Source organism: Hemitrygon akajei, chromosome 31 (assembly GCF_048418815.1).
Source record: "Hemitrygon akajei chromosome 31, sHemAka1.3, whole genome shotgun sequence".
Taxonomy (NCBI): domain Eukaryota; kingdom Metazoa; phylum Chordata; class Chondrichthyes; order Myliobatiformes; family Dasyatidae; genus Hemitrygon; species Hemitrygon akajei.
Window position 1 is genome coordinate 19,981,668 of NC_133154.1, and position 12,958 is coordinate 19,994,625.

A 12,958-nucleotide genomic window follows, 5' to 3' on the forward strand; every position below is an offset into this window, starting at 1 on the left:
CTATATTGGACACTCACTTGTAGCTGTCATACTTCATTCTGCATTCTGTTACTATTTTACCTTGTTCTAACCCAAAGCATTGTGTAATGATTTGATCGGTACGAACAGAATGCAAGAGAAGCTTTTCACTGTACCACAGTACATGTGACAACAATAAACCAATTCCAATTAATTACCTTTTCAGTTTTTATTCAGTTTTCGGGACTTGGGCATTTATGACCTATCCCGAATTGCCCTGGGGAAAGTAGTGGTGAGCCATCATCCTGTACCCCTGCAGTTCTGGTGAAGGTGTTCGTACACTGGATTACTCACTTTCTGAGGAGGTGAGAATGGAACTGAACATCACCAAACATCCCATTCTGTGCTTCAGGGCCCAGTTAGAAAAATAAGCAGCCCCGTACTTCAAAACAAGCCCAGAGTAAGCAGCTCACCCTCACAATTTTTTCCCAGGCTCCACAGCAAAATATAAGCCGCAAGTTTATAGCAATTAGTCAGCAGCCCTGCCACTTTACAGACAAAGTGGCAAGTAGGCTGGGGTCTGAAACAATCAGGTTGAATGGGGTTGGGGCTCCAGAGTTGCTCTGAACCAATCAGGTTGAACGGAGTTGCTCTGAACCGATCAGGTTGAGCGGAGTTGCTCTGAACCAATCAGGTTGAGTGGAGTTGGGGCTCCAGAGTTAGAGGCAGTTCATTGGACAACATCAGCTTCATCAGTCCATTGTTGATGACCAGTCAAACACTGGTAATCTACCACTCCCAGAAAAAACAGAAAAACACTCAAGGCCAATGTGCTCGTTGTAATGGACATGATGGTTTTACTTTCTTTCAGTCATCGAGGAGAAGGGGGTGAAGATGAAGCTGACGGTGATCGACACACCTGGATTCGGAGATCAGATCAACAATGACAACTGGTAGGTGAGAAAGACACTCGAACCACTCATCAGGTCGCAGACAACAGGGTGAAGTCCAGCCATCAGACCGAGCTGGGAACAAATCCCTTCACCCGAGGATGTGAATGTTTGGAACCCTTTTCCCATGAGAATAGAGGAGGCACAGTCACTGCGTGTGTTAAGGTCAGAGGTTGATAGAGGGGTTAATGCAGGTAGATGGAGCTGAGCTGAAAGGTCAGCTGTGATGTCACTGAATGGTGCAGCAGACACGAGGGGCTGAATGGCCCCCCCATCCACTTCCTCTTGTGTTCATCATGGGATGTCAGCAAAGGTGTGTAAAGAGTAGCTGTGAAAGGCCGGAACTGAAGTAGGCCAGCCTGCCAAAGGAGTAGGAAGGGTGGATGGAATTCCACGGAAGTGGGTCTGTTTGAGCCACGCTCCCTGAAAATGTTGAGAGTTGGGAGTCGGAACGTCCTGGTTCTCCGTGGGTAAGATGTCACACGCAGGGCACTTGGAGTGAGATCCAACAGCACACAATACACACCTGGACACCACCGGGGTCACCTTGTGTGCATGGATGCCTCCCTGCAGAAGTATGAGTGAAGCTCTACTCTTCATTTCCTCAGCCGCTGCTGGGAACCAGGCTCGCATGGGCCACGATGAGATAGTTTGGAAAATCAAGAGCCCATCTTTCTACATACAAGAGATCTGCTCGAGTGTATGGTAACAGTGGGGTTGAAATGTCTTGAGCCTTATTCAGCGTGACAAACTTTTGACAAACTTCTATAGATGTGTAGTAGAAAGTGTATTGACTGGCTACATCACGGCCCGGTATGGGAACACCAATGCCTTTGAGTGGAAAATCCTACAGAAGGTAGTGGATTCCGCCCAGTACGTCACAGGTAAAGCCCTTTCAACTACTGAGCACATCTACATGAAATGTTGCCACAGGAAGGCAGCATCCATCATCAGAGATCCCCACCACCCAGGACATGCATTCTTCTTGCTGCTGCCATCAAGAAGAAGCTAAAAGAGCCTCAGGACTCACACCACCAGGTTCAAGAACAGTTACTACCCCTCAATTATCAATCTCCTGAATAAAAGGGGATAATTATACTCATCTACTGAGATGTTCCCGCAGCCAATGGTCTCACTTTAAGGGCTCTTTTTCTCATTATTTATTGCTATTAATTTATATTTGCATTTGCACGGTTTGTTGTCTCCTGCAGTCTAGTTGATCTTTCATTGATCCTGATACAGTTACTATTCTATAGATTTGCTGACTATGGCCACAGGAAAATGAATCTCAGGGAGATAATATGGTGACCTATATGTTCTATATTTCAATAATTCCATTTAATATCAGAGAATGTATACGATATACGACCTGAAATTCTTGTTTTTCACAGACATCCACCAAAACAGAAGAGTCCGCCAAAGAATGAGTGGCAGTAAAAACGTTAGAACCGCAAACCCCCCTACCCCCCCCCCCCCCATGCACAAGCTGCAGCAAAGCAAAGTGTTACGTATTTATGTACTAACATTTACTTTGACACGCTCTTGGGCTTTTGTATCTTCTGGCCAGTGGGAGAGGGGAGAAGACCAAATGTCCAGGATGGGAAGGGTCCTTTATTATGTGGCAGTTTTACCAAGGCAGCAGGGAGTGGAGATGGAGTCAGTCAGGGGCGGGTGGGGGCGGGAATGAGCCGTAGCCCATGTAAAGCAGGTGGCCACTGGCCTTGCAATTTCCTCAGAGAACCGCGGGGACCAACCCGACCACCACTGATTCCCACACCTTTGTCGGTTCCCAGCAAAGTCTTGTTTAAAAGGGGATCGCACAGAATGTGTGTGTCGCTCCACAAACCAGTTTAGTCTGCATGTGACGCCCTACTAAACCCTTCACTCTGAAATCAAACCAGAAGGTGAAGGAAACACTCGGCAGGTCAGACAGCATCTGTGGAGCTAGTATTTCAGGTCAATGATCTATGATCTGATCGCTATACCATATGATCTAAAACCCCTAATACTCTGAGGCTGTGCAATACCCACTTCAGATGGGTTATTGACGCTGATACAGCGGAAACTCAGGGTGGACCCATCAGAGTAACAGGCGCACGTCTCCCATGTGTCAGTCCACTCCTGAGTGTTCCCCTACCCCCTCAGCAGCCAGCAGATTCCAACATGCGTTTTGCTCTTTGCAGCTGGGAGCCAATTGAGAAGTACATCAGTGAACAATACGAGAAGTTCCTGAAGGAGGAGGCGAACATCTCGAGGAAGAAACGTATTCCCGACACCCGTGTACACTGCTGCCTCTACTTCATCTCCCCCACTGGGCACTCGTATGTATAAACAGTACAAATCCCGCATCCCCCAGCCCTAGCCTATCGCTAACTTCTATTGCAAGGGGTTACAGGGTCTACCAACGTGTATGAGCCATGCATTAACGGAAATCTTTGCAAACTTTACGAGACAACTCTGTTCCGTATTAGGCTCCACTCCGAATGGGAATGAGTTTTTCATGAAATTGGAGTAATTTCATTCAGGTGCCACACACAAATTGCTGGAGGAACTCAGAAGGTCAGGCAGCATCTAGGGAAGGGAATAAACAGTCGACGTTTCAAGCCAAGACCCTTCTTCGGGACTGGAAAGGAAGGGAAAAGATGCCAAAAGAAAAAGTTTGGAGAAGGGGAAGGAAGATAGCTAGAAGGTGATAGGTGAAGCTAGTAAAGGGCTGGATGGGAAGGAATCTGATAGGAGAGGAGAGTGGACCATAGGAGAAAGGGAAGGGGGAGGGGATCCAGGGGGTGGTGATAGGCAGGTGAGAAGAGGTAAGAGGCCAGAATGGAGAATAGAAGAGGAAAAGGGGAGGGAATTATTTTTACTGGAAGGAGAAATCAATATTCATGCCATCATGTTGGAGGCTGCCCAGATGTAAAATAAGGTGTTGCTCCTCCACCCTCTCGGCACAAGAGGAGGCCATGGACCAACATGTCAGAACAGGATTGAGAATGGAATTTGGATCTTCATTTGAATGTTGCCATCAGTGCTGAAAGTGTGTAAAATCTGGCCATTCCAGTTGAAAGCAAGCAACTCCAGGAGTGGAAGGATGGGATTAGGGTTGAACCGAATAACTAGACATTGTGAATAACGTGACCAGAAAGAACCATAGAACCATTGACCATTACAGTACAGAGACAGGCCTTTTGGCTCCTCTTGACTCGGCCTAGTCCCACTGACCTGCACCTAGACCATCTCCCTCCATACCCCTCACATCCATGTACCTGTCCGAGATTTTCATAAATGTTAAAAGTGAGCCTGCATTCACCACTTCATCTGGCAGCTCATTCCACACTCCCACCACTCTCTGTGTGAAGAAGCCCCCCACCCCCCATGTTCCCTTTAAACTTTTCCCTTTTCACCCTTAACCCATGTCCTCTGTTTTTTTCTCCCCTAGCCTCAGTGGAAAAAGCCTGCTTGCATTCACTCTATCTATACCCATCATAATCTTATATACCTGTATCAAATCTCCCCTCATTCTTCTAAAGTCCTAACCTATTCAACCTTTCTCTATAGCTCAGTTTCTCAAGTCCCGGCAACATCCTTGTAAACCTTCTCTGCACTCTTTCAACCTTATTAATATCCTTCCTGTAATTTGGTGACCAAAACTGCACACAATACTCTAAATTCGGCCTCACCTATGTCTTATACAACCTCACCATAACATTCCAACTCTTATACTCAAGACTTTGATTTAAAAATGCCAATATACCAAAAACTTTCTTTACTACCCTATTTACCTGTGACGCCACTTTTAGGGAATTATGTATCTGTATTCCCAGATCCCTCTGTTCTACTGCACTCCTCAGTGCCCTACCATTTACCTTGTATGTTCTACCTTGGTTTGTCCTTCCAAAGTGCAATACCTCACACTTGTCTGCATTAAACTCCATCTGCTGTTTGTCAGCCCATTTTTCCAGCTGGTCCAAATCCCTCTGCAAGCTTTGAAAACCTTCCTCACTGTCCACTACACCTACAATCTTTGTATCATCAGCAAATTTGCTGATCCTATTTACCACATTATCATCCAGATCATTGATATAGATGACAAATAACAATGGACCCAGCACTGATCCCTGTGGCACACCACTAGTCACAGGCCTCCACTCAGAGTAGCAATCCTCCACTACCAATCTCTGGCTTCTCCCATTGAGCCAATGTCGAATCCAGATCCTGAAATCCTGAAAATCCAAACCAATGCACACAAAATGCTGCAGGAACCCAGCAGATCAGACAGTATCTATGGAAAAGAATAAACAGTTGACAGTTAGGGCAGAGACCCTTCTTCAGTACTAGAAAGGGCTGGAAGACAACAAAATAGCTATAAAGATGTAAAGCAATGGGAGAAGGAGAGAAGGGGAGCTTCTGTTGCGATGTGCACTGTGATGACCATAATGCGGTGGGTACAGGAACAATCTGAAGGTTACCTGAAGAATCCTCACAGTGGGAATGTTTTCAGGCCTGAGGGGAAAGGAGAGCAGTTGGAGAGCTTGTTCAGATGTGCTTAGATCTGCATGGGCCAAGCCAAACAAAGGAGGAAACCTCACACTAACCAGCTTCACAGGTAACCATGGCCAGCATCACAGAAAATGTGGAGGGGGGGATGGACAATCCCTTGTCCCCAAGGGGTGGAAGAAAAATCTGTCGAGGATGCTCCCCCCAGTGCATGGAGGTGCGTGGAGAAGGAGTGGCTCCCCCTGGTGGTAGATGAGGCCTGTACCGGGAGAACGTGGAAGCAGCATTGCAGATACTGGCGGTGACAATCGCATTTCTTCTTGCAGGCTGCGACCCCTGGACATCGAGTTCATGAAGCGCCTGGGAAAAATAATGAACATCATTCCCGTCATTGCAAAAGCAGACACCATGACTTTGGAGGAGAGGCACGATTTTAAACTGAGGGTGAGTTTGCCCCCAACCTCATCATGAGCACCTTTAATACCATGCCACCCCACTCTGTGATAATGGAAGGCTTACCCTCGGCGACCCTTATCCAGGAACTTGACCCCTTCGTTAAGAGGTAAAGCAGATGGGATTTTGAACTTCATAAAAGAAGTTATCCTGTTTTGGTCACCCTACATAAGGAAGGATGTGAGAAGTCCCTTGAGGGAACATACTGATCTACAAGGATATTTCCAATAACGGAAGAATTTTGTTATCAGGTCAGCTTGGAGAACCAGTAAGATGAAGAGAGAATAGTTTAGAAATGTGAGAAAAGTAAATCTATTTCCCTAAGGGACCACCTTTAAGGCTCTGGGTGACAGTGCAGAGGGAGGCAAGGAAACTTTCTTAGACTGAGTAGTTAACGTTCTGGCTCTGACTGCTGTAGCAGTGCTGAAAACAGTCAGAGCTTTGAAAAGGGAGTCCGATAGCACCTGAGAGAGAATAATTTGCAACTGTGCAAAAGCTGGAGATTGACATTACTGGACTGGCTCGAGTAGGGGCCGGCATTGATTTGCTGGACCAAACGGCCGCTTTCTGCACCAACGTGGTCTGATTCCGCCTTCTCCAAAAGCATTAATATTTTCAAAACATTTCAGAATATTTTACAGTTTGCTGTTTTAGTGTTAAACTCCTGATAGTAATCTTTTAACACATCCAATTAACGTGCTAAAAATTGCGTTCAAGCATTGCAGACGGGGTTTCTGCCAGATACGGTCTGTTGCCGTACGTGGACGTGCTGCACTTTATTGGATGTGGTATACCTATTTTGATAAAAAATCAAGAAAACTAGATGTTGAAAATCTCAAATAGAAACAAAAAATGCTGGAAATACTCAACAGGTCAGGCAGCATCTGTGAAGGGAAAGCAGAATTACGTAGTGTTTTAGGTCATTCTTTAGAATGCTCCAATATTGATATTATCAGACCTCTCATATGTTAAAAGAAGAACTTGTGATCTTCCAATCTACCTCATTGGGGCCCTTGCACCTTATTGTTTGCCTGCACTCTCTCTCTCTCTCTCTCTCTCTCTCTGACTGTAACACTCTATTCTGCATTCTGTTATTGCTTTCTCTTTGATATTTTTGTGTCTGGATAGTCCACAAACAATAGCTTTTCACAAATCCAAAATACTCTGCAGATGCTGGGGTCAAAGCAACACGTACAGCACGCTGGAGGAACTTAGCAGGTCGGGCAATATCCGTGGAAACGAGCAGTCAACGTTTCGGGCTGAGACCCTTCGTCAGGACTGAAAAGGGAGGGGCAGGGGCCCTATAAAGAAGGTGCGGGGAGGGTGGGAAGGAGACTTCCGGTAATTCCCTCCCTCTCCCTTCCTCCATTCCAGTTTCACTCTGCCTCCTCCTCCAGCTGCCTATCACCTCTCTCATGATTCTGCTTTCTTCTACTACACAGTGCTTTCCCCTTACATTCCTTCTTCACCTTTCCTGCCTAGCCCCTCCCTGCTTCCCCTCCCTCACCCCTTGATCTTTCCCCGTACTGGTTTTTCACCTAGCACCTACCAACCATCTCCTTCCCACCCTCCCCCCACCTTCTTTATGGGGCTCCTGCCCCCTCCTTCTTCAGTCCTGACGAATGGTCTCGGCCCGAAACGTTGACTGCTCATTTCCACGGATGCTGCCTGACCTGCTGAGTTCATCCAGCTTGTTTATACGTGTAGCTTTTCACAATATTTCAGTATTTCATGTGACAATGATAACTCAGCACGAGAGAGCAAGTGGAGGCAGGCATTGAAGTTGTTAGGGAGTCGAGAGGTGTGGGGAGAGAATGGGAAAGTGTACTGAGGTTGCTGGGATTGTCTGTGATGTGACTGAAGGGAGGAGCCAGTTCTGGGGGCCGAGTAGCTTATTCCTGCTCCATTTTATTCAGTTCCTGTAAAAGTGACCTCTACATGTTGTAGGTGCTAAGCCTTGTTCTCACACACCTGTTGCTTTCATCTGCATGTGTCAGTGGAAGGCATCATCAATTGGCGATGAGGTTGGGACAGCACTTTGGGGGAAAGAAAAAGGAGTTTCCTGTGTTTCTGGGTTTTAGTGAAAAGCCAGCACCACTTGTGGTGGAACAGCGGAGGAGCTGAAGCCTCAGTCTGTGATGTTGCTCTCTTGGGAGCTCCACAGGGTGTTGTGGGGTAGGACTGCAGTACAGACAACAGCCCGCACCACGGGGAACGTGTACTGGCACAGCCTTTACACAGGGGACGTGTGGGACGGTCATGCTCCAGGGCAGCAGACTAGTTTGCGAGAGTCCAGGCACTTTCTAAATGCAGGACCTGTGTTGGAAAGGACCGAGTCCATGGATCAGTGGGACAAATGGCGAAGCTGCTTGTGACAGTGAGATCTGAGGAAGAAGTGATGGCTGCTTTGTTTTGTTATAGTCAGAAGCTCAAAGCTTTCAGAAAGGCTTCAGAATCCTGTAGGATATGTACAGAGCCCATGTCTCATGGCCAAAGATGCATAGAGTTTATCGAAGGTGCAGATCACCGCTGTGGGCATGGACATGGCCCCAAAACCCCCTTCTACAGGGGCCGAAGAGGGTGTAATCGTTTATTGGTCCCAATGGATAGAGGTGCCAAGTGGGGCAGCCAAGGGCACAGCCCCAAAATGAAGGCAGCTCAAACTGAGATGAAGAGGAATTTCTTCAGCCCGAATCTGAGGAATTCATTGCCTCAGGTGACCATAGAGACCAAGATACTAAGGCAGAGGTCAGTGGATTCTTGAATGGTAAAAGGGTTAAAGGTAATGGGGAGAATGAGGGCAAAAACAAAACCTCCCCATGATTGAATAGTGGAGCAGACTCAACAGGGATGAATGGCCCTGCTCCTGTAGCTTACAGGCTTATGAACAACCTGTCAGAGTAGTCTAAGAACCCTTGAAGAAGCAAATTCTCAAAGGATTCCTGGTTGAGCAAACTCTTCCATAACAGTGTAGGGATGCGCTGGAGAGCTGCTGAGGCAAAGGGTGAACTGTGCGTGACGGAATCTTCCAGAGAAAGTGGAGCTGACACAGGACTGACAGAGACCCTGGGCCGGAAGGGGCTGCTGGTGAACCGGTGTGTCCATAGGGAGCGCCGGAGCTGGGTTCTCCACGTCAGCGTGTTCTCACCTTTGGAACCTGCACACCACACTGCAGTGGTCTGGAGTGCACTGAGTGGGTGACAGGTCCTTGTCATCTGTCCAGTGAATGCAGAGCCTGAGCTGATACTCTGAATATACTTAGAGTTTAATTGTAGCTCTGCTGACATGCCTAACAGAGTCCCATTCATTTGAATGGGTCCTCAACTTCCATTTAATAAGATTCTTGTTTATTTTTCTTTATTTCTTTACTTATGTTTATTTAATTAATTAGCTGCAGTTCATTTTGTTATTGAACAATAGTTAAAAGATGGTGAAGGTATTTAATTTTTGGTAAAGGTCTGCGTTCTTTAAAATTGTTTGTGAACATCCCTGTCCCTGGTCATCGGTGATGTTCAGAAACTGTGAAAGGTCCTTGCTGTCAGAATGTTGGGGCCTTCCTTCCAACCTTCTCAGACCCCAGAGCCAGTGTTGAGGCAGGGGCTGACCTCGAGACTCAACCTCACATGGGCTCGAGAGGGAGAGGTCAAGTCAATATTGATCCGTGAGTTTAGATCCTCCTGCCAAAACAAATAGAATCTCAAAACAAATTTTTTTTAAAATGCAGATGCTAAATGTCTAAAATGCAATACAAAGTGCTGGAAACACTCAGCAGGTCAGACAGCACCTGTGGAGAGAGAAACAGAGTGAATGTTTGAAAACCTTCAAAAAAGAGCCAGAGGAAAGATAAAATTAGCTGGTGTTAAGCTGCAGAAAAGGTGGGGCGCAGGTGAATAGAACAAAATAAATGCATTTTATAAGAGGAGATAATTGTTCTTTGTGTTATATGTTGCTCATGGAAGGTGGTAGGACATTCCCAGCAGGGCTGCATGACATTCCCAGCAGGATCGTATGACATTCCCGGCAGGGCTGCATGACATTCCCAGCAGGATCGTATGACATTCCCAGCAGGCTATAACATAGAGTTGTTGTTTGCAGGTAAAGGTAGCAACTCATTCGGAATGATGCCAGGATCTGAAGTGATCGAGAGATGTCTGCTCTGAAATGGCAGAGAGTTATATTTAGATTACAAGTCAGATTGTTCCTGCTACCTGTAACTGTACCCTTGACACCTCCATAAATATCACAGTGTTGAACAACAGCAGAGTTGGCAATGTTCAAGGTGACAGCAGAGGAGGTCTGTGAGCACAGGCACGTTGGCAAGTTCAGAAGTGAACGTGGATATGGAGGGAATCCACTGGAATTTGTAAAACCCTCTGCAAGAATGAATCTGCAGTTTGTTGATTATAAAGACCGCTCACTGGCCACTTTATTAGGGACAGGAATGAAACTTGGCGTGGTCTTCTGCTGCTGTAGCCCATCCACTTCAAGGTTCAACGTGCTGCGATTTCAGAGATGCATTTCTGCACGCCACTGTTGTAACGTGTGGTTATTTGAGTTACTGTCACCTTCCTGTCAGCTTGAACCAGACTGACTATTCCTCTCTCATTAACAAGATGCTGTCACCCACAGAAATTCCCCTCATGGGATGTTTTTATTTTTTAACACCATTCTCTAGAGGCTGTTGTGTGTGAATATCAAAGAAGACCAGCAGTTTCTGAGATACTCAAACCGCCCTGGCTGGCGGCAACAATCATTCCACTGTCAGAGACACTTAGATCACAGTCCTTCCCCATTCTGATGTTTAGTTTGAAAAACAGATAAACCTCTTCACCATGTCTGCGTGCTTTTATGCATTGAGTTACTGCCACATGATTGGGTGATTATATGGTATATATTTGCATTAACATGCAGGCAAACCTAATAAAATGGCCGCTGAGTGTATTCAGTTTGAGTGATGTGTATAAATATATTGAAAAAACATTATGCCTTTTCTAAAAGGGGGAATATGGTGTGCTTCCATATCTAGATGGTCTAGATCTTCATTGGAGGGAGGCATGACATATTAATTTACTAACTAACTTACTGACTTACTAACAGTCCAAAGCACGATCTGTACAAGAAAGTTCAACTGTTACCCTGCCATGTTAACGAACTGTTCTTTGAGATCCGTTGCATTGGCTGGTATGTGTTTATTAACGAAAATGTGACAAAGAGAATCAAATTCCTCTACCCAGTGTTCAGTGGCCAATGTGGCTGTGACAATTTGTCAGAGCAGAGTATTGATGTTGACTCCTGGTGCTTGAGACACATCTGCTGTCGGACTGGAGCTTTATGGTAGGGCAGACTCAATGGGCTGAATAGCCTTATCTGCTCCTATACCTTACGGCCTACCCTTTGTTCATTCGTGGATGGGCAAGGCAAAGTCAAGGTTATTGACCATCCCTAACTGCTCCTGAACTGAATCGATTCCCAAGCCCGTACGCCCAGCTGGGTTAGCAACTTTCCTTCTCTGAAGAGCTGGGCAGGTTCTTCCAAACCTAGTCATTCATAGACCTCAACACTGAGACTAGCTTTTTATTCCGGATTCATTTTAACGTAAAGTTCCCTTCTGTGCTGGAATTTGGAATCACGTCTCCCAATGGATAAGTCAAGGCTCAGGATACTTGAGCAATGTACTAGGGACCCTGAAACTCGCCCATCTTTTCCTGAAACTCTCCAACCCACCTCTTAGCACCATTCCCTGGTACGACAACCGACAGTGATTCCCTTTGTGCTTCTAACATAAGGTCCGGAAAGAGCTGGAGGCGAACAACATCGAGTTCTACCCGCAGAGGGAATTCGACGAAGACATGGAGGATAAGATAGAGAACGACAAGATCAGGGTGAGTAGGAATCTGTTCCCTCCACACATTGGGCTGTACCTGCCAGGTAAACATCGATGAGATGTGCACACAGCTGTGCAGTTGAATGCAGATGCCTGCGGAGGTCAAGTCATTGGGTATAATTAATGCAGAAATTGATGGGCTCTTGATTAGTCACGGCATCAAAGATTATGGGGTGAAGGCAGAAGAATGGAGTTGAAAGGGATAATAAATCAGCCATGATGGAATAGCGGGGCAAACTCAATAGGCCGAATAGCCTCACTCTGCTCCCAAGTCTTATCGTCTTGTGATATGTGAAGGTATAGCAAATGCAAGTGTACTCAACAGTGGAAGTAATAACATTTGTTTTATTCAAACCACCTGCCGGGGCTCAAATCCTGAGGAATGGGAGCGAGATTGGTTTGTGATTGTCCTTTCTATTCACATGACTGAGGATGGCTTCATTGGTCAACGTCAAGGAACTCAATCCAGCAACCCCAAAGGTAAATGGACCAGGTTACGGATGGGCGGGCACCAGAGAGATGGCAGGTGCTGAGAACACGGACAGACCCTCAGGTTATGGATAGATCACTCTCTCCGGAGGTCACGGGTGGAGATCACAGCCCCTGGATCGGCAGTGAGGGATGTCAAAGCATCTATATGTTGTATCCGCAGTATTACTGGAACCAGGTCTTGCTGTTATTGTAACCGATTCTTGGATGAATTTCAAGTGGATTCCAAACCTGAGGGATTTTAGTAATGGTGAAATACTCGTCGTCGGCTGCTGGTGGCAGGTAAGCATGACGGGGAGCTGGTCTGTCTCAGATGACGAGCACCAGGAGGAGAGTGCAGCCAACAGCTGATCCACCCACAGGTTCAGCCCCACCAACGAGGCATGGAACTCTCCCCGGTAACCTTTCTCTACCTTGGTGACGGGTACCCTCATGCAGAAGTCACTTCTGGCGGAAGTCACCATGTAAAGCATTCGCTGAGCAGTTTGGCACCTCTGCTGACTTTATTGTGAGTTTTCTGTCGCACACCCCTAATGAAGTGCTTTCCTCCGTCCTGCAGGAAACCATGCCATTTGCCATCGTTGGCAGTGACACCGAATATCAAATAAATGGGAAACGAGTTTTGGGAAGGAAAACTCCTTGGGGGATCATCGAGGGTGAGTGCTGGGAAGAGATCTTCTTCCAGTGCCTTTGCAACGTATTAAGTCGCTGATACGAATCCTCTTAATGA

General features: G+C 46.5%; 1 protein-coding gene across 3 annotated transcripts in view; it reads left to right on the forward strand.

Annotated features, from left to right (window-relative positions):
- The window catches only part of septin3 (septin 3), a 67,101-nt gene that overhangs the window by 39,429 nt on the left and 14,714 nt on the right, over positions 1 to 12,958 (forward strand). For all 3 annotated transcript variants that reach the window (XM_073033722.1, XM_073033724.1, XM_073033723.1), the window contains exons 4-8: positions 830 to 911; positions 3,092 to 3,229; positions 5,729 to 5,846; positions 11,642 to 11,737; positions 12,788 to 12,884. In XM_073033722.1, coding sequence (XP_072889823.1) covers positions 830 to 911; positions 3,092 to 3,229; positions 5,729 to 5,846; positions 11,642 to 11,737; positions 12,788 to 12,884 — 531 coding nt within the window. The remainder of the gene's footprint in view (positions 1 to 829; positions 912 to 3,091; positions 3,230 to 5,728; positions 5,847 to 11,641; positions 11,738 to 12,787; positions 12,885 to 12,958) is intronic.